The sequence below is a fragment of the Chelonoidis abingdonii genome, chromosome 5 (assembly GCF_003597395.2).
Source record: "Chelonoidis abingdonii isolate Lonesome George chromosome 5, CheloAbing_2.0, whole genome shotgun sequence".
Lineage (NCBI taxonomy): Eukaryota > Metazoa > Chordata > Testudines > Testudinidae > Chelonoidis > Chelonoidis abingdonii.
In genome coordinates, this window is record NC_133773.1 from 3,372,394 (window position 1) to 3,390,176 (window position 17,783).

At 49.3% G+C, this 17,783-nt stretch overlaps 1 protein-coding gene across 1 annotated transcript in view; it reads left to right on the top strand.

Annotated features, from left to right (window-relative positions):
- RBPMS (RNA binding protein, mRNA processing factor) overlaps positions 1-17,783 on the top strand; it is a 106,090-nt gene that overhangs the window by 39,000 nt on the left and 49,307 nt on the right. Inside the window, exon 5 of the mRNA XM_032769476.1 lies at positions 4,306-4,456. Coding sequence (XP_032625367.1) covers positions 4,306-4,456 — 151 coding nt within the window. The remainder of the gene's footprint in view (positions 1-4,305; positions 4,457-17,783) is intronic.

Here is a 17,783-nt window from a genome sequence, read left to right on the forward strand (position 1 = left end):
CTATTGTGCACACAAAGATTTTACGTGTGATCTGTGTGGATGTTCACCATCATGGCACGTTTGTTTGTCTGTGGATGTGGCCAACCAGTTGCGGAGCTATTTACACATACAACAAGGTGATTTGCATGCACAATTTCATGTCTGACTTTTTGGAGGTGAGGCCCATTATATCCTGCTACGTAGCATTTAGATGAAAGTGATGGTTGACAATAGCAGGAGGTGACCCAGCGGCAGCCTCCAGGCAATGTGACCCACAGATTCTGCAATGTGAACCCTAGCCACCTTCCCCTTTAATAGAGAAGTGGTCCACAGAAACCCAAGTCCCTGCATGCAGTGCTCTGTCTTGTTCGGGGCAGCCCAGCCAGTAGCAGCAAGATGGAGTTTAGCAGGAGTCGTCCCAGCAGCCACTCTTTCATATATGTAAATTGTTACATTTATGCTAACTTGGGTAGGGCCTCGAGCTTCTGACAGCTTAGCAGGCCCCCAGTTTTACCACGTGTCCCTCCCCCCACTCCTAATGTAGTGGATGTACTGACCCCCAGCAGTCGAGCTGCAATAGGAGCCTGGGGTTGCCATTCCACTTCGGAGACATTCAGCAATTCCACAGTAGGAAGAATCGGGTTGCTTTGGAAGATAACAGTGACGCACAGTGCATACACTTTCTCTGGGGGAGGATCCCTAGCGTCGGCATCGCCCTAGGACTGCCAAATCCCAGCGGCTATTCGTGTGAGTTTTCTTAAAGCGAAGCGGCTGCCATCTGCACTGCGCCATCACTGCATCGGTACCGCTCCTTTTGCTCTCCCCATGCCCTTCCTGGGGCTGGCATGCAGCATGGCCCAGCTGGGCAGTTGTTGGGATGGTTCTGTACCCTAGGAGCATCTTCCCATCCAGCTATGGCAGCATTAGCCACTTACTCAGCTGATTGTTCCACCCCGCCCATTGTCTTTTCTCCTCTTGAGAGAGTATTGCTTTGCTTTGAAGAGTCCTGTGCCACCTTATAGACTAACAGACGTATTGGAGCATGAGCTTTCATGGGTGAATGACATGACATGCATCCGACGAAGTGGGTATTGATCCATGAAAGCTCATGCTCCAATAACGTCTGTTAGTCTATATGGTGCCGCAGGACTCTTTGCTGCTTTTACAGATCCAGACTAACATAGCTACCCCTCTGATACTTGCTTTGCTTTGAGGCTGCAACTCGGCGTTTTATTTAACGTTTCTCACTCTGCATGGCCTCAGAGGCGGGGGCAGGGGATTTCTTTGAAAGACAATTTTCAAAGTGTGGGTTTGTGTGGAACAGCCCCTTCTTCCTCAGGCTGTCAGACAGTCTGAGAAGAGAAGGGGCTTTGAGACGTCCCCACTGATCCTGAGAGTTACAGATTGGAGAAGCCACAGTGCTCTGATGAGACCATGCCCCCGACCCTGCTGGGTGGAGTTGGGTCATCAAAACAAGGGCCTGTTTCTATCCCACATAAGTACAGGCCTGCTACTGGAGATCGCACAGGAATGGAGACCGTACAGCCCCCCAGGCAGATCCTTCTTCAATGGAGTCCTGATCATTTACCCCAGTGGAGGATCTGCCGCCATGTTTTGAAACCAAATTTGGCCCTTATCAGCTAGCTTCTAGTGTGCAATGTTACCAACCCCAGGTGTTCAAAACTCACGAGCAAGGTGCCAAAAGATCCTGAGATTAAAAACCACGAGATTTTACAAAATACTAACGTTGATGTTCTCTTCATTTGCTTTCACATGTGGGAGCATTGGGGGAAGGGGTGTCACACTCTTCAGCTTGCCCCAGAAAGTCCCTTTTCTTCATGAAAGGAGAGAGTCTCGGCTAAGGACCTGACCCCCGTGGCTGGGGCTGTATGAAAAGCACTAAGCATTGAGAGTCATGAGTGTCCCAGTGCCTGTGTCTCGCCTGCCCTCTCTCCTGCTGGACATAGCTGTCATTACCCTCTAATAGCAGTAAAAGTAAGAATAAATACACCATCAATTGCAATGGCTCCCAGACGCACGCTGTCCTCTTGCTGAAGAATTGCTTGTAGTCAATGCCAGAACCATAGCTCTGGAGACCATAGGGCATTACTTATCCAGAGCAGGCCAGCAATGGAAGCTTTTCTCCCCCTCTCAGGGCAGTTTCACCTCCATGCCTGCTCAGTCCTTGGTTTCTGTGCAGTGATGACATGAGAGCCAATGAGCCAGTCAGTGCCTTTGTCTGGGAGGCCTGGGCTGTGGACGCGTGTCTGTTGAGCAGTGGAGAGAGGATTGGCTCTCCTGACACGGGACATCAGAGAGCTGTCGGAGGTCACAGCTTTTGGTCACTGCAAGCAATGGACATGACAGCCTGGGCAGGGCTAGAACCTCTCATTCCCCCCCCGCGCCCCCTCCCCCCCCCCCCCACACACACACACACAAGCTGGGAGCTAAACAAAGCTACCATTGTGGTTGTTTGGTTCCACATACTTCTACACCTCCGTTATTTGTTGTAATGCTTAGCGCTTTCTACCAAGGGTAGGGCCCCGTTGTGCAAGGGGCTGTATCATGTCCCTGAGCAAAAAACTTACCATCTAGGCAGACAAGTCAGACAAAGGGGGTGAGAAAGGGAGGCACATTCTCCCCATTTTACAGCTGGGAATTGAGGTGTGGAGACGCTATAGGCAAAAGGTCCCAAAGCGCTTCAGTGACTCGTAAGTCTCATCACAAGTCTCATCACAAGGCCACTCTGTACGTGCCTTCTGAAAAGCTTGCCGGAAGTAACCTAGCTGGGATCACACTGCGTCTGTGCCAGAGCTGGGATCTGCGAACTGAATACACATCTCCTGAGCCCCACTCCCATGCCTTGACCACAAGCCCCTCCTTCGTCTCCTGGGTGAACCTAAAAGTGAAAGTGCCAAAATTCCAGGGTGGTAAAGGTTGTTGTGATGGGTATTTTTGGTCCATGCATAAAAGCAGGAAGTTCTGGAGATCTCTCAACCTGTTCTAATGAGATGTTTGGTTCTGTTTAGCTGGAGGTTCAGAGAAGGTTCTCATTAGTTGGGTCCTATATAACAGAGCCATTTTATAGCTGTGCATCATCGCGAAAGAACATTCCAGCTAGATGTACCCTGAGCCTCAAGTCCAGAGCTGGTTCCTAGCTAGTTCGGCGTGGTTCTAATTCCAGTTTGGGGCTGTGCTCGTCACTGCCTTCAGGGGAAAGTCATTTCCAGCTCCCCGAGCCATCTGCCCTGACTCTAAGAAGTGTGACAGTTCAAAGCCGGGGCACTAATGATCCTGCCTGTCCCCCAGGGCAGGTTTTTCTCTTTTCCTTTATTTGTCCCCTCCTCCTTGCCTTATTGGACCCTGATTGGGCTTAATTCTGGAGCTTGGGAGCCCAGCCTGAGTTAAATGTGAACATTTCTCCCTCTTTTTAATCTTAAAACTATTCCCGGAAGGTTCCTCACCCCCTGCCCCAGCCTTCTCAAAATAAAAATCCCTCCCTCCGTGTCGACTCTGAGCCTTTCAGCTGCTCTCCCTTCCCCTGATTTTAGGATTGCTGCCCTCTAACTCATGTATAACCATCCTGCCCTTTCTTCCCCAAGCCTCCAGCAGGCCCCACTATCACTTGACAGAGGAGTTAGTGATAACTGGAGTCCAGAGATCAACTCGCTGCCTTGAGTCATTAACACTGCTATGTAACTGAATAACGCTGTCTGAGGTTGGACATCCCATGGCCTGAGGGCGCCAGCCTTCAAAGGCTGGTGCATGTGAGATGTCTGCCTTGTGAACTACGTTATGGTCACAGCGATTGCCGTTCCAATTCCGTAGTGGTCTATAAGCCAGGTGAAGGCAAGTTCTGTTATTTGTGAATAAATTAAGGAAAACAAAGCCCTTATTGTTCCATGTTTTATCAGCCGATTCAATAAAGATAAGAATTTGCTTTAAAAACAAGTCATTGGATTCAGCTTTAAAACTGGAATTTTGGTACGTTTTTCTATGTACAAAGTGGTGGAGGCCCTTATCCTGCAATCCAACCCACGCACCAAGACCCTAGTGACCCCCAGAGCCCTATGCAAGTGCTAGGGTCTGCCAGCGAGGATCTCACTGTGGGATCCCCGAGTCAGAATTGTGGAGGACCATGCCCATCCCAGTATGAGCTGTGTTTGCTTTGTTTGGCTTTTCGAGCAATGCGCTTGAGGTGCTGGTGACCTGAGCCACAGCGGTCTGGTGTTCGGGGCACTCGCCCACAGTGCTGATTTCAGTCAGTAGTTTTCCGTGTTGGCTGTACAGATAATTGACACGCTCTGTTTTCTTGCTTTGACAAAGGGAATTCGCTTTGATCCCGAAATTCCACAAACGCTACGACTAGAATTCGCCAAGGCAAACACCAAGATGGCCAAGAGCAAGCTAGTGGGAACCCCGAACCCAAGCACTCCTCTCCCCAGCACGGTACCTCAGTTCATTACCAGGGAGCAATGTAAGTGTTTGGTTTTATGGTCTTCTTAATTAAACAGCAGGTAGAGACGGCCAAGGAGCTGAATCCTGTGGCGCTCTGTGACTTAGACAATCTGAAAGAGGAGAAACCACTGCATTAGTTTGGTGTTTCTGCAAAGCACTGTTAGATGTGAATGACGTGTGCCTCCCTCATGCTTGCTGGAAGATGAGGTGGTTTTGTCTATGACCAAGTCCTTTGTTTGTAGACCAGGATCTGGAGGTGACCTTCTGCCTCTGGCAGGCTGCTTAGGCAGTAGGTACAACAGAGTGGCCTCTTTTGTTGGTGGTGCTGTTGTTTTCTGGCAGTATAGTTGATACTGGTACTATCTGGATCTTCCATGCACAGCAGTGGCATCGCTAGCATGGGACATTTGGGTGGGCCCTGGCTTTGGGTGGACAGGCAATGATGGGGTGGGACACAGGGGGGACAGGAGGCATCAGAGGGCCCGCCTCCCACCCACCCCCTCCAATCTAGCCAGCCTTGTGGGGGGCGATGGATGCTCTTGGAAGGAGCCCCCGGGGCCCGCTCTCCACCGTGCATGGCTTCCATCCCTATTGCACTGACCAGTGCTGGGCCTGGCTCCCCGAGGCAGCAGGCCTACGTTTTTTAATGATCACCGCCACTGGGCAGGCTAGCTGCCCTCCTCCTGCTGCGGTGTGCATGCATGTGTGGCAGGCTAGTCAGGGGCTCCGCTGCTGTTCCGGTGTGGTCCCAACCCTCCCCAGTTGGGCCGGGGGGGTGTGCACCTGGCATGTGGCATCCTGCACGTCTGGGTGGGGCTGGAGCAGAGCCGGGGCTGGGGAGTGGGCCACCCGTAGCTACACCCCTGATGCACAGTCACTTCTGGAAGCAGAGATTGAATGTTTATACATGACAGAGAACACTGGATGATGTCAATGTCAAAGTGTACATCTAAGAACAAAGAGAGTAGGCCGTACTTACAGGACTGAGGACTCTATAACCTGGGGACAGTGACTCTGGCAAAGATTTTGGGGTCGTGGTGGACAATCAGCTGAACCATGAGCTCCCAATGTGACACTGTGCTCAGTAGGGTTAGTGCAATTCTTAGATGCCGAAACAGCGGAATCTCAAGTAGCAGTAGAGAGTTATTTTACCTCTGTATTTGGCACTGGTGCGACCATTGCTGCATACCATGTCCAGCTCTGGTGTCCACAATTCAAGAAGGATGTTGATAAATTGGAGAAAAGAAAGAAAGTCCACGCAAATTATTAAAGGATTAGAAAACCTGCCTTATAGCAATAGATTCAGGGAGCTCAATCTGTTTACAAAGTAAAGGTTAAGGGGTGACTTGATCATAGTCTATAAGTAACTATATGGGGAACAAGTATTTAATAATAGGTTCAGAGAAAGGCATAGCATGATCCAATGGCTTGAAGTTGGAGCCAGACAAATTCAGACTGGAAATACAATAATTTTTTAACAGCGAAAGTAATTAACCATTGGAACAATTTACCAAGGTTCATGGTGGATTCGCCATCACTGACAATTTTCAAATCAAGATGGGATGTTTTTCTAACAGATGTGAGCTGGGAATTATTTTGGGGCAGTTCTCTGGCCTGTGCTATACGGGAGGTCAGACTAGATGATCACAATGGTTCCTTCTGGCCTTGGAATCTATGACTGTGTATTGAAAACCATGTCTGCTCTGATTCTGGTAGCAGGGCACTGGAACAGACCATCCAGTTCAATATCACGTCTCCAAGAGCAGCCAACGGTGGATGTTTCAGAGGAGTTAGTAGCCAATGGTGGATGTTTCAGAGCAGTTAGTAGCCAACGGTGGACATTTCAGAGGGGTTTGTAACTCCATCCCTACCCCTTCATGGGGACAGTCCCTTCCTCACTCTTTCTGGCTTTTCACATGTAAGATCGGCTTTCCCCGCCATCCTGTGTAGTCACTTAGCCCTGTGCAAATTGAGTGTCACACGCTCCGATGTGGTGACAGCATGTGCCCTCTGCCCCACCTGGACGGGGCACATTAGGGAGTCACACTGAGGAAGATGAACATGCCCGTAATCTCAGCTGGGGTCCTTGTGCTCGGGTGCCCTGTCCCAATGTTGCCCTGGTGCCTTGCAGTTAGAGCGGGGCCAAGCTGTGTGGTTTTTTTAATTTGGAGGGCTGGAGGGAGTTCAAAACAGCTCCCAGAACTTGCTCAAATTCCCAGCCCTGAAACAGGCATGTGAACTACCCTGTAGTCACTCTGCAGTGAGGCTCCTGTGTGGTAGAAGCCTGAACCACACACCAGTTTATTCCGCAGTTGCAGTCTGAATGAAAAATAACTTGGATTTAGTTGGGCCATGCACGTTCTTAGCCATCATTTTGTTAGTGAAAGGATAGTGCCATTAGGGAGCTAGAGATGTCAATAAACATATTTCTTAAGCACTGCGCTGCACTGAGACTGACACTATAGTGCAAATAGCATTGTTTCTATATGACGGATGTCTTTTTACAATTGTACACGTTACCGTCATAAATATAGTTTGTCTGAATTCCTACAAATAGGCTAGAGTTCACATTGTATTAAGTTATGCATCTCAACAAACGATTTCTCCTCTGCAAATACAGCTGTGAAAGAACAGCAAAGCTAAAAACACCCTGTTCGGACAGTCTCAGTCAAGGTTGCCAGTAAATGTTAGTTCTCTTTAATTAGTGAATCTCATTCTTAATAGTGAAATTAAATCCTAACTCAGCCAATACAAGTCACTACAGACAAATACCTACCACATCATGGTAGGGGATCCACTACAGACCACCCAGGCGGAGGAGGTGGATGAGGCATTTCTAGAACAAATAACAGAAATAATAAAAACATCAGATGTGGTAGTGATAGGGGACTTTAACTTCCCAGACGTCTATTGGAAAAGGCATACAGCAAAACACAAAAAGTCCAGCAAGTTCTTGGAACATCTTAGAGACAGCTTTTTGTTTACGAAGATGGAGGAAGTAACCAGGGGGACCATTTTAGAATGGATTCTAACTAACGGAGGAATTGGTAACAAAGCTGAAGGCAGAAGGCAATTTGAGTGAAAGTGATCATGAAATGAAAGATCTTATGATTCTAAGGAAAGGAAGGAATGAGAGCAGCAGAATGAGGACAATGGAGTTCAGAAAAGCAGACTTTAACAAACTCAGAGAACTGGTAGGTGAGGTCCCATGGGAAGAAAATCCAAGGGAAAAAGAAATTCAGGAGAGTTCACAGTTTCTCAAAGAGACAGCATTAAAGGCATGACAGCAAACACTTCTGATGCCAAGGAAAGATACAAAGAATAGTAAAAGGCCAATGTGGCTCCATCAGGAGCTCTTTTATGGCCTGAAAATCAAAAAAGAATCCTACAAAAAGTGGAAACACGGCCAAATTGCAAGGATGAGTACAAAAGAATAGCACATGTATGTAGGGACAAAATCAGAAAGATTAAAGTGCAAAATGAATGATAGCTAGCAAAGGACAAAAAAGGCAATGAGAATATCTCCAATATCTTAGGAGCAAGAGAAAGACAAAGGAAAGTCTTGGTCCCCCACTTAGTGGGGAAAGAGAGCTCATAACAGACAACACCAGAAAGGCTGAGGTATTTAGTGTCAGTTTTGCTTGTCGTCACTAAAAAGAAGGTTAATTGTGACTAGATACTTAACACACTTCATATTAACAACAAGGGGGAAGGAACAGAAGGTAGAATAAAGAAAGAACAGGTTAAAGAATATTTAGAGAAGTTAGATGTATTCAAGTCTGCAAAGCCAGATGAAATTCACCCTGCGTTACTTACTGAAGCAACCTCGGAACCACTAGCGATTATCTTCAAGAACTCATGGAAGACGGGTAAGGTTCCAGAGGACAGGAGAAGGGCAAACACAGTACAGTAAAAGCTGTTTTATCGATCACTTCACCAACCGGAAAGCTCTATAAACTGGCATTTCTGATCTTCATTGAAATTCTGGTTTAGTGACTGCTTGGCGCAGGGCCGGCAGGGGTTTGAGGTATGGAAGGGGGTCCAGGGCACAGGCTTTGGGAGGGAGTTTTGGTGTGGAAGGGGGCTCGGGGCAGCAGGTTGTGACATGGGAGGGGGTGAGGGTGCTGGATCCGGGGCGTGTTCACCTTGGGCGGCTCTCTACAGGTGGTGACCTGTCCTGGCTGCTCCTAGGTGAAGGTGTGGCAGGTGGCTTTGCATACTGCCCCTACCCCTCCCTGAGCACTAGCTCCACAGCTCCCATTGGCTGGGAAGAGCAGCCAATGGGATCTGCGGGGGATGGCACCTGTGGGTGGAGGCAGCGCACAGAGCAGCCTGCCGCACCTCCGCCTAGGAGCAGCTGAGACAGGTCGCCGCTTGCAGGGAGCTGCCCACGGTGAATGTCCCTGGATCCAGCACTCTCCTCCCACACCCGAATCAACTGCCCCAAGCCCTCTCCCGCCTCCAAACTTCCCAGAGTCTGCGCCCTGCACCCCAACTCCCAGCCCCGCACTTCCTCCTGCACCCAAACTCCCTCCCAGAGCCTGCGTCCTACACCCCCTTCCGCATCCAAACTCCCTCCCTCTCTCTTAGTTAACTGGCATTTTTCACTTACCAGCACCCCCCCATTCTCTCAACGTGTTGGATGAAACAGCTTTTACTGTTCCTGTCTTTAACATGGGGGACAAAGAGGACCCAGTAATTTATAAACCAGTCAGCCTAACTTTGATACCTGGAAAGATACTGGAACAAATTATTAAACAATCCATTTCAAGCACCTACAGGATAATAGGGTTATAAGCAGGGCTGGCGCCTCCATTTAGGTGGCCTAGGCAATCGCCTAGGATGCCAGGATTATTGGTGGGTGGCATTTTGCCGGAGGGGGCGGCAGGCAGCTCCGGTGCAGCTGCTGCAGTCGTGCCTGTGGAGGGTCCGCTGGTCCACAGCTCTGGTGTAGCTGCTGCAGTCGTGCCTGGCACCACTGCGGCAGCTCCCCCGGAGCCGCAGGACCAGGGTGTGGGGCGGCGAAATTGCCTTGTGCCTAGGGCGCTAAAACCCCTAGCGCCGGTCCTAGTTATAAGAAATAGCCAGCAAGGATTTGTCAAGAGAAAATCATGTCAGACCAACCTAATTTCCGTCTTTGACGGGGTTTACTGGCTTATGGATGGGTGTAAGCAGTAGATGTGCTGTATCTTCATTTTAGTAAGTCTTTTGAGATAGTCCCACATGACACTCTCATAATAGAGAAATGTGGTTCAGATGAAATTATTATAATGCGGATGCACAGTTGGTCGGAAAACCGTACTCAACGAGTAGTTATCAATGGTTTGTTCTCAAATTGGAGTGTGCATATCTAGTAGGGTCTTGCCGGGGTCTGGTTCAACATTTTCGTTAATGACTCGAGTAATGGAGTGAAGAGTCTGTTTATAAAATTTGCAGATGACACCACGCTGGCTTGCTAGCACTTTGGAGGACGGGGGAATTGGTCTGAATTCAACAAGGTGAAATTCAATAAAGACAAGTGCAAAGTATTAAACTTAGGAAGGAAGAATCAAAGGCACAACTACAAAATGGGGAATCATTAGCAAGGCAGTAGCACTGCTGAAAAGGATCTGGCGTTTATAGTGAATCATAGATTGCATTTGAGAGAACAGTGTGATGCAGTTGTGAAAAGGCTAGTATTGTTCTGGAGCATATTAACAGGCATGCTGTATGTAATGCACAGGAGGTGATTGTGCCACTCTACTCGGCACTGGTGAGGCCTCAGCTGCAGTGCTGTGTCCAATTCTGGGTACGACACCTAAGGAAAGTTGTGGATAAACTGGAGAAAGTCCAGAGGAGAGCAACAAAAATGATAAAAGATTTAGTCAACCTGACCTGTGAGGAAAGGTTAAAAAACTGGGAATGTTCTTGAGAAAAGGAGACTGAAGGGGAACCTGATAGCAGTCTCAAAATATGCTAACGGCTGTTATAAAGAGGGGTCGCCATGTCCACTGAAGGTCGGAGAAGAAGTAATGAGCTTAATCTGCAGCAAGGGAGATTGAGGTTAGAGATTAGGAAAAACTTTCTGACTGTCAGGCTAGTTAAATGCTGAAGCAGGCTTCCAAGGGAGGTTGTGAAATTCCCCCCATTGGAGGTTTTTAAGGACAGGTTGGACAAACACCTGTCAGGGATTATTGAGACTTCCTTGGTTCTGCCTCCGTGCAGGGGGCTGGACTAGATAACCTCTCACGGTTCTATGATCCCATGATTCTGCACTGGCTGTTATTCGCACATACTGTACTCCCCCAGCAAAATGCAAATATTGTAAACTGACTGGAGACACCGTGACATTATTTTTTATGCACTTTTTTATGCACTATGCACTCGTTGTCCCTTCTCCGTGGAAAGATTTGGCTTCTGGGTTTTTTTCACAAACAATATCTGAAGTCAGTTGGGTTTGTATTTTTTGCCTCTTTCTTTATATTAGATAATCCAGGGGTCAAATTGGGCAAAGCAGGAAGTGGAACTCTTCCAAGTCCACTCACAAACCAAGTTCCACCTTCACTAGATGCCAACATAAGACACTGCTGTCAGTATAATGCGCAGATGTTCAGATTATGATCATGTGTGCTCTCTGGCATCCACTGTGCTCCTGGGTCAGGCCACCCCTCCTGGGGCTCAGATGTCCTATGACATCCTTGGGCCTGGCCACTCCACTATAGGGACACAGGTGGCCCTTGGGCTTCTTGGATCTGGCTTCTTTTTGACTGAGGAAACAAATAAATGAGAATTTCTCCCAGGACAACCAATTTTGGCCCCAGAACAAGCACTCGCTCCGAATAGATTGTGCACAGCTGCGTAACGTGAGCGTCTCGCTTCTCACATGCTGCAATGATCAGGGAAATTGTTACCACTATTTGCATTTGCAGTGTCCTCATTGGCATCTGAATTAACACTCATCAAGTTGAATGGGGCAGTTCACAGCTCAGAGCTACTGTTCCAGGCTCTCTGCAGACTCAGGCAGAAATCTCTGGCACTAGAGAATGAGGAGTGCTGTCTCCTGGCTTCTTCACTGACAGCTGAACTCAGTTACAAACAAAGGAGAAGGCCGAAACAGTTAAGGAAGATAAAGGGTCAGAGACAGTCAGACTAAGTGTGTCCCTCAGACTGCATGGACAGAGTCGTAGAGGTGACATATAGCCTCTGGGCTGAAAGCTGCTGCTCTTTGGGGGCAGAGGTGCTGTTATTAATGCAGTGCAAATAATAAACGATCTAACAGTGGCCCCCATGCCAAGGCCTTGTGCTTGTGCTTGCCTTCTGTGCAGGGGTGAATTTTACCCTCACAGCATGTGCGTGAGACTGAGGGGGAGAGAGGGCATTTTCCCAGAGTTCCATGCAGCTGGTACTCCGAGTGGGAAAAAGAGTTTTGCAAACTTTCTTTTTCTGCAAAAACAGCAACTTGTTTACTAGACACAACTGCCAGCTCTGCAGTATTTTTACAATCAAGCAATGTTTTAAAACCTACTATGACTGCAAATTCCTACTGTCTGGAAGTACTTTGGTTACTTTTTACAAGTGCAGTGAAGGCAAATCTTTTAAAAAGGAATTAAAATTCACTAAAAGGAATATTTAATTATGTAAAAAGAAATCCAAGTATAAGCTTCATCCCCTCCTCTCAAGGAGATCATAGTTTAAGGAGCAGCTTATGTGGAAAACAAATGGAATTTGCTTGAAACAACAAAGAAGTTCCCAGTGTTGGGGCTACATTAGGAGAGACAAAGTGAATGAAAAACAAAAGATGACCAGGAATGATTTTTATGTAACACTTTAGTTGTTTTTTTTTAAAGGATCTGTCAGCTGATTGGACTTTTGTTTGTGCAACAAAAACAGCTACAAATTGCTTTCAGGAGGGGGACAGAAAATGAGTTATGCTGCTAGATCCATGAATAAAACCCAATTTTCAAAAGGGATTGCAAATCCCTGGCGCATACAGTGCGCTGAGCAGAGATGGAGCCGAAGCCTTCAGATTTTCCCAATCTCCTCTCCCAGACAACCCTTTTCTAAAGAACAAACATTCAGGAGGGGTGAGGTTTTCAATCCAGGGCTGAGGCTCTGCCCAGCCACCGGTTGGATTCAGTTCCCGTCTCCCCCATTCTCTATCCCTAAAGTGAAGGGCATGTGAACCCCAGGTTTTTGTTTGGGCCTGAAGAGTGCAACTCAGCAAGATCTAAAGAACGAAGGCAGGGGGTGTTTCGTCTGTGATGCTCTAAAAGCAAACATTTGCAGGGGGTAAAGAAAGTTAGATAAATATTGAGGTTATCGTGAAAGTCAGCATTGTGAACAGCATGCGATGTGCAGGGATCCTGGAATAGCCGTAGGTGTAAAGGCCAGGAGGGACTTTTATCCCCATCAATGTGAGCACCCCTATAGCAGAGTCTGGAGAACCTCACCCAGGGATTCCTGCATCCAGGAATTAGCCGGAGCAGATTCTTTCCCCTTTTCTGCCCTCTGCCCTACAGAACGTAACTGTGAAAGGGGCCCATTTCACCATGTAAAATCCACAGGTTCGAACACGAATTGCATCCGAGTGTAACCAAACATCAGCAGCAGCGAGTGGTGCTGTCCGGAGAGCTGGCTGGTAAATGGAAATACAGTTCAGCAAAGAATTTCACTGTTCCAAACCTGCATGGCAAGTTTCAGAATAGAACCATCTGCCCTTTTTCACAAAAGCTTCAGAGACATTTTTATACTTGTTTTTAACCCACATTTTATCAAGAGCATATGCAGAATTGTGATCACTCATTTTCATTTCCTCAAACCGTGTAAACAAATTCCAAAAGTGATACACAGCATCATAATCAACTCAGCCACGTGTGAGCTAGCAAGAGATTACAACAGAGCATCTTGTAGGGCCCATATCCTGGCTCCAGTCGAAAATCCCCAAAATCAATGGGTCCAAACTGTGTTAATGTTAGACACAGTCCAGTGCCTCTCATGTAGGAAATGATCTGCTACTGGATCCCTCTGAATCAGTGTGGAGAACAGCATCACTGCTAGCTCAGATGCCAGGAAGGCATTTTCACCTGGACAGACCGGGTCCTTTGTAGCTCATTTATAGTGAGCTTCCCTCTGTGCAGAGAGCAGCACAGGCCCTGCAGGGAAGACATAAGTGAGGCCTAGGTGGCACCTTGGCCTCATGCTGGTGGAAACATCCAACCCTTTGCTTTCTCCCCATACTATCATAGAATCTCAGGGTTGGAAGGGACTTCAGGAGGTATCTAGTCCAACCCCTGTTCAAAGCAGGACCAATCCCCAGATAGATTTTTACCCCAGTTCGCTAAATGGCCCCCTCAAGGCTTGAACTTACAACTCTGGAGTTAGCAGACCCATGCTCAAACCACTGAGCTATCCCTCTTCCTCCTATGATTTTGATGCTGGGCCGAGTCATTCACCAGGAGAGCCAACGCTCTGCAAGTCGTTTCAGGGTGGACTGCCAGTTCTGTATTCCATTCCCTCCCACCAGATAGCTGGAGTCCCTCGGCTCTGAGTCAAGCTGAAGCCCCTTTGGGAAAGGTTAGGGTGCCCTATTTGGCGTGTGCTTTCCCCTAGCAATGAGCTCTGGCCTTAGGAATGAGTGGCGAGAGAGGGAGTTGTTTATGTTAGACCTTGCCAAGTTTTCACTGTTTATCTTACTTTAAAGTCAACAGTGTAAACTCTTAATCTCCTGTGTCACTCAAAGGCTTCCCAGGCAGGCTTTGCGCCTACTTGGTTTCTGCGGGGGGAGGTTATTGACTGTTTCTGCTGTTTTGGCTTGGGGTAGGAGAGGGAAAATGGTTTGGAACAAGACAAGGGACAAAGGTGCAGTGAAACTTTCAGGGCCATTGCCAAAGAGGGGAGGGGGATGGGCAGCAGGCAGCCCCCACCAGGCTGGGGGAGCAGCTGAGGGATTCTGGCAGGAAGGAGGAAGCAAGGGAAGCTAATAAAATCTACAGCCAGTTGTTCCCATTACTGGATAGTTAAGGCAAATGGCTCTTATTTTGCAGGCTGCTGCAGCACTCAGAGATCTGCAACCAGGGGCAGCACTGGGTGCTTGGGGGGGTGGGGGAAGAGGGCTTGTGGGGGCTATAGCCAGTGGTGAGCTGGAGCCAGTTCCCACCAGTTCCCAAGACCCGGCTGCTAAAATTAGACTTCCGTGGAGAATCGGTTGTTAAAGGGCCAGGGGGTGGGCAAAGAACTCCGATCCGTGGGCCAGACCATCCTGTGGCTCCCAGGATTCCCAGCTGGGGAGGCTGAGGTTCCCCCGCCCCCTCCCTTGTTTCCCCGCAGCGTGGCCAGCCACTGGCATCAGCTGGGCAGCTCAGCTGAGCTCCTGAGTCGTCCTGCTGCTTTGAGCTGCAGGCAAGGTAAGGGGGCAGGGGAGGCTGCGAGCTCCAGGGCTGCTGGGGGGGGCCAATTTTCCCTGGGCCTTGCAGGGCCCCCAGCCCCACGAGTATGTCTCCTCCCACTCCTCCCCCCTTAAACCAGAAGTTTTTATAGGGAACCGGTTGTTAAGATTTTGGCCGCTCATCACTGGCTATAGCCATCCCAAAATTTGCATTAGCCACACACACACACCCCCATAGCCAACCCATAGCAGCTGCTGCTCTCCGGCTGCCCCGCTCTGAAGGCAGAGCAGAGAGAGTGGCGGCTCCTGGCCGGGCGCCCAGCTCCAGCAGCATCGGAGCAGTAAGCTTGGGCAGGGGACCGGGGTGCCCACTTGCCAGAGCGCCTGGCCTGGGGCACGTGGATGGTCTGGGGCTCCCCACAGCAGCCTGGACTGATCCACTCTGGCCTAGGCTCCTGGGCCTTGCCCCTGCTGTCACTGCTCCTTGAGGGCTCTGCCGGCCAAATTTCTGTATGGCCCACCTCAGCCCCCCCATCGGGAAGAGGCTGGCACTGCCACTGTCTGTAGCACAGCTATCTATCTATGGCATTTATCTGCTCCATCACCAGAGTGCCTGAGATCCTCACAATCTTTAATGTACGTATCCTCCTGTGAGGCAGGGCAGTGCTGTGATCCCCACTGGACAGATGGGGAACTGAGGCACAGAGAGAGACACAAGGTTTGCCTAGGGTCGCACAGAGATCTGTGACAGGGCAGCGAACTGAACCAAAGTCTCTCAAGCTGCAGGCCGGCACGGTCCCAGCCTTCCTCTCCTCACTGTGCATGAGGGCTGGGCCTCTCGGTCCTGACTCAAACACAAACTGTCAACTGAGGAGAAAGTCTGGTTTCCCCCAACCCCCGCCTGGAGTGAGGAAGAGGAGCAGGAGGAGGAAACTGGCTGAACTGCAGGGAGTGTCTCAGGCTACCTCACCTCAGGCTGCTAGTCTGGAACTCAGGTGGGGGTGAAGTTTCTTAGAGCTTGTCTCCCTAGAAAGTTTTGCCACATTAACGGTAGGGGTATAGTTGAAGTGACCAAAATTCCCCAGCATGGGTGCACTTCTCCTGGGTGAAAGGTGCTTACGCCAGTACAGCTTATTCCAGTTTGAGAAGGGAATAAGATGTACCAGGATAGTGCACAAGGGGTTGCACTGGTATAACAATATCGATAACAAATCACACTCCTAGTCATAACTTTGCTAGACACTGAAAATCATGGACTGACTAGAGATACTGAATTTATGGCTTATTACAGCAACCTGTAACCTACTAACAACCTTCTCTCCAGCTGCTTCCTCCACCTCCTACCTTCCTTTCCTCCCTATGACTGGAGGGGTGGTAGCGGGCCACTTCACCTTGGATGGTCCCTTGAAATGTGTGTTAACCACAGGCACCAACTTTCCAAAGTGCCAGGGGGTACTTGACCCCCAGATCTGCCCCAGGCCCTGGCCCCAATCCACCCCTTCCCCCCAAGGCCCCACCCCTTCCCTGCCTCTTCCTGCTCCTGCTCTACCCCACTCCGCCACTTTCCACACAGTTCTGTGTCATTGCTCCTCCCATCTCCCCCCAGAGCCTCCCGAATGCCGCGAAAAAGCTAAGAGGTGTGGGGAGGGAGGGGGCCTGCCAGCAGGTGGGAAGCACTAGGACACTCTGGGAGGTGGGGAGCTGATGGGGGTGGCCGGTGGGTGCTCAGCACCCACCATTTCTTCCCTGTGGGTGCTCCAGCCCCACAGCACCCACGGAGTCAGCACCTATGGTGTTAACAACTTATGTTCACCTTCTGACCATGCCTTCACTACAAAATTATACCGACGTTGGACCAGAGCCGCCGCAGTCATTACATCACTTGTGCATGTGCACCCTTTGTTCCTCGTATCAGCCGTGCGCATCCTCACCTGGAGTGCAGTGCACCGCACCATGGGTAGGAATCCCACTGTGCAGCTTGCCACCATCCAATGCAGGGTGTTTGGGGAAGTTTTTACAATGCCTGATGGGGCCAAAGCAAGTTGTCCAGGGATGACTTCCCATAATGCAGTGTTCTCCATCCCATAATTTTTCTCTGCATCCCATAATATTTCATGCGTTCTTTTCAAAATCTGCACAAACCTGCATGGCTCTCCTTACTGCCCACCATCTCTGACAGAAGCATGGAGACTGCCCAGCTCTGCACTATTGTTATGAGTGTTGCAAGCATGTGATCCTGCAATATTTGCAGAGCTGCAAGAGGGACCATTATGATTCCTTGGAGGCTACATTGCTGTGCTGTGGGAGATAGAGAGAAAAACAATTCAAGGCTGTTGGTGAAGTTCACAGAGCAGCTGGAGATGGCGGGGTGTGGGTTCTGAGCCTGAGAAACAAGCACTAACTGGTGGGATTGCATTGTCATGGAGGTTTGGGATGATGAGCAGGACTTTTGGATGTGCAAGACCACATTGCTGGATCTGTGTGCCGAACTCACCCCAAGCCTTTCGGTGCAGGGGCCCAGAATGAGCTCCACACTGACAGTTGAGAAGAGAGTGGTGATTGCACCATGGAAACTTGCAAAGCCAGATTGCTACCAGTCAGTTGGGAATCAATTTGGAGTCAAGAAATCCACTGCAGGGGTCATTCTCATGCAAGTGTTCAGGGCTGTTAATTGTCTCCTGCTATGCAGGAGTGTGACTCTTGGCAGTGTGCAGAACCCAGTGGGTGGTTTCGCAACAATGGGATTCCCAAACTGCAGCATGGCAATGGATGGGACATGCGTCCTTATTTTTGCACCAGCCAACCTTCCCACAGAGTATATATATCAGCAGAAATGGCTACTCTTCTATGGTAATGCAAGTGCTGGTGAATCACCAGAGACACTTTACCAACATCTGTGTGGGCTGGTCAGGGAAGGTGCATGACACTTGCATCTTTAAGAACACAGAACTGTTCAGAAAGCTGCAAGCAGGGACTTTCTTTC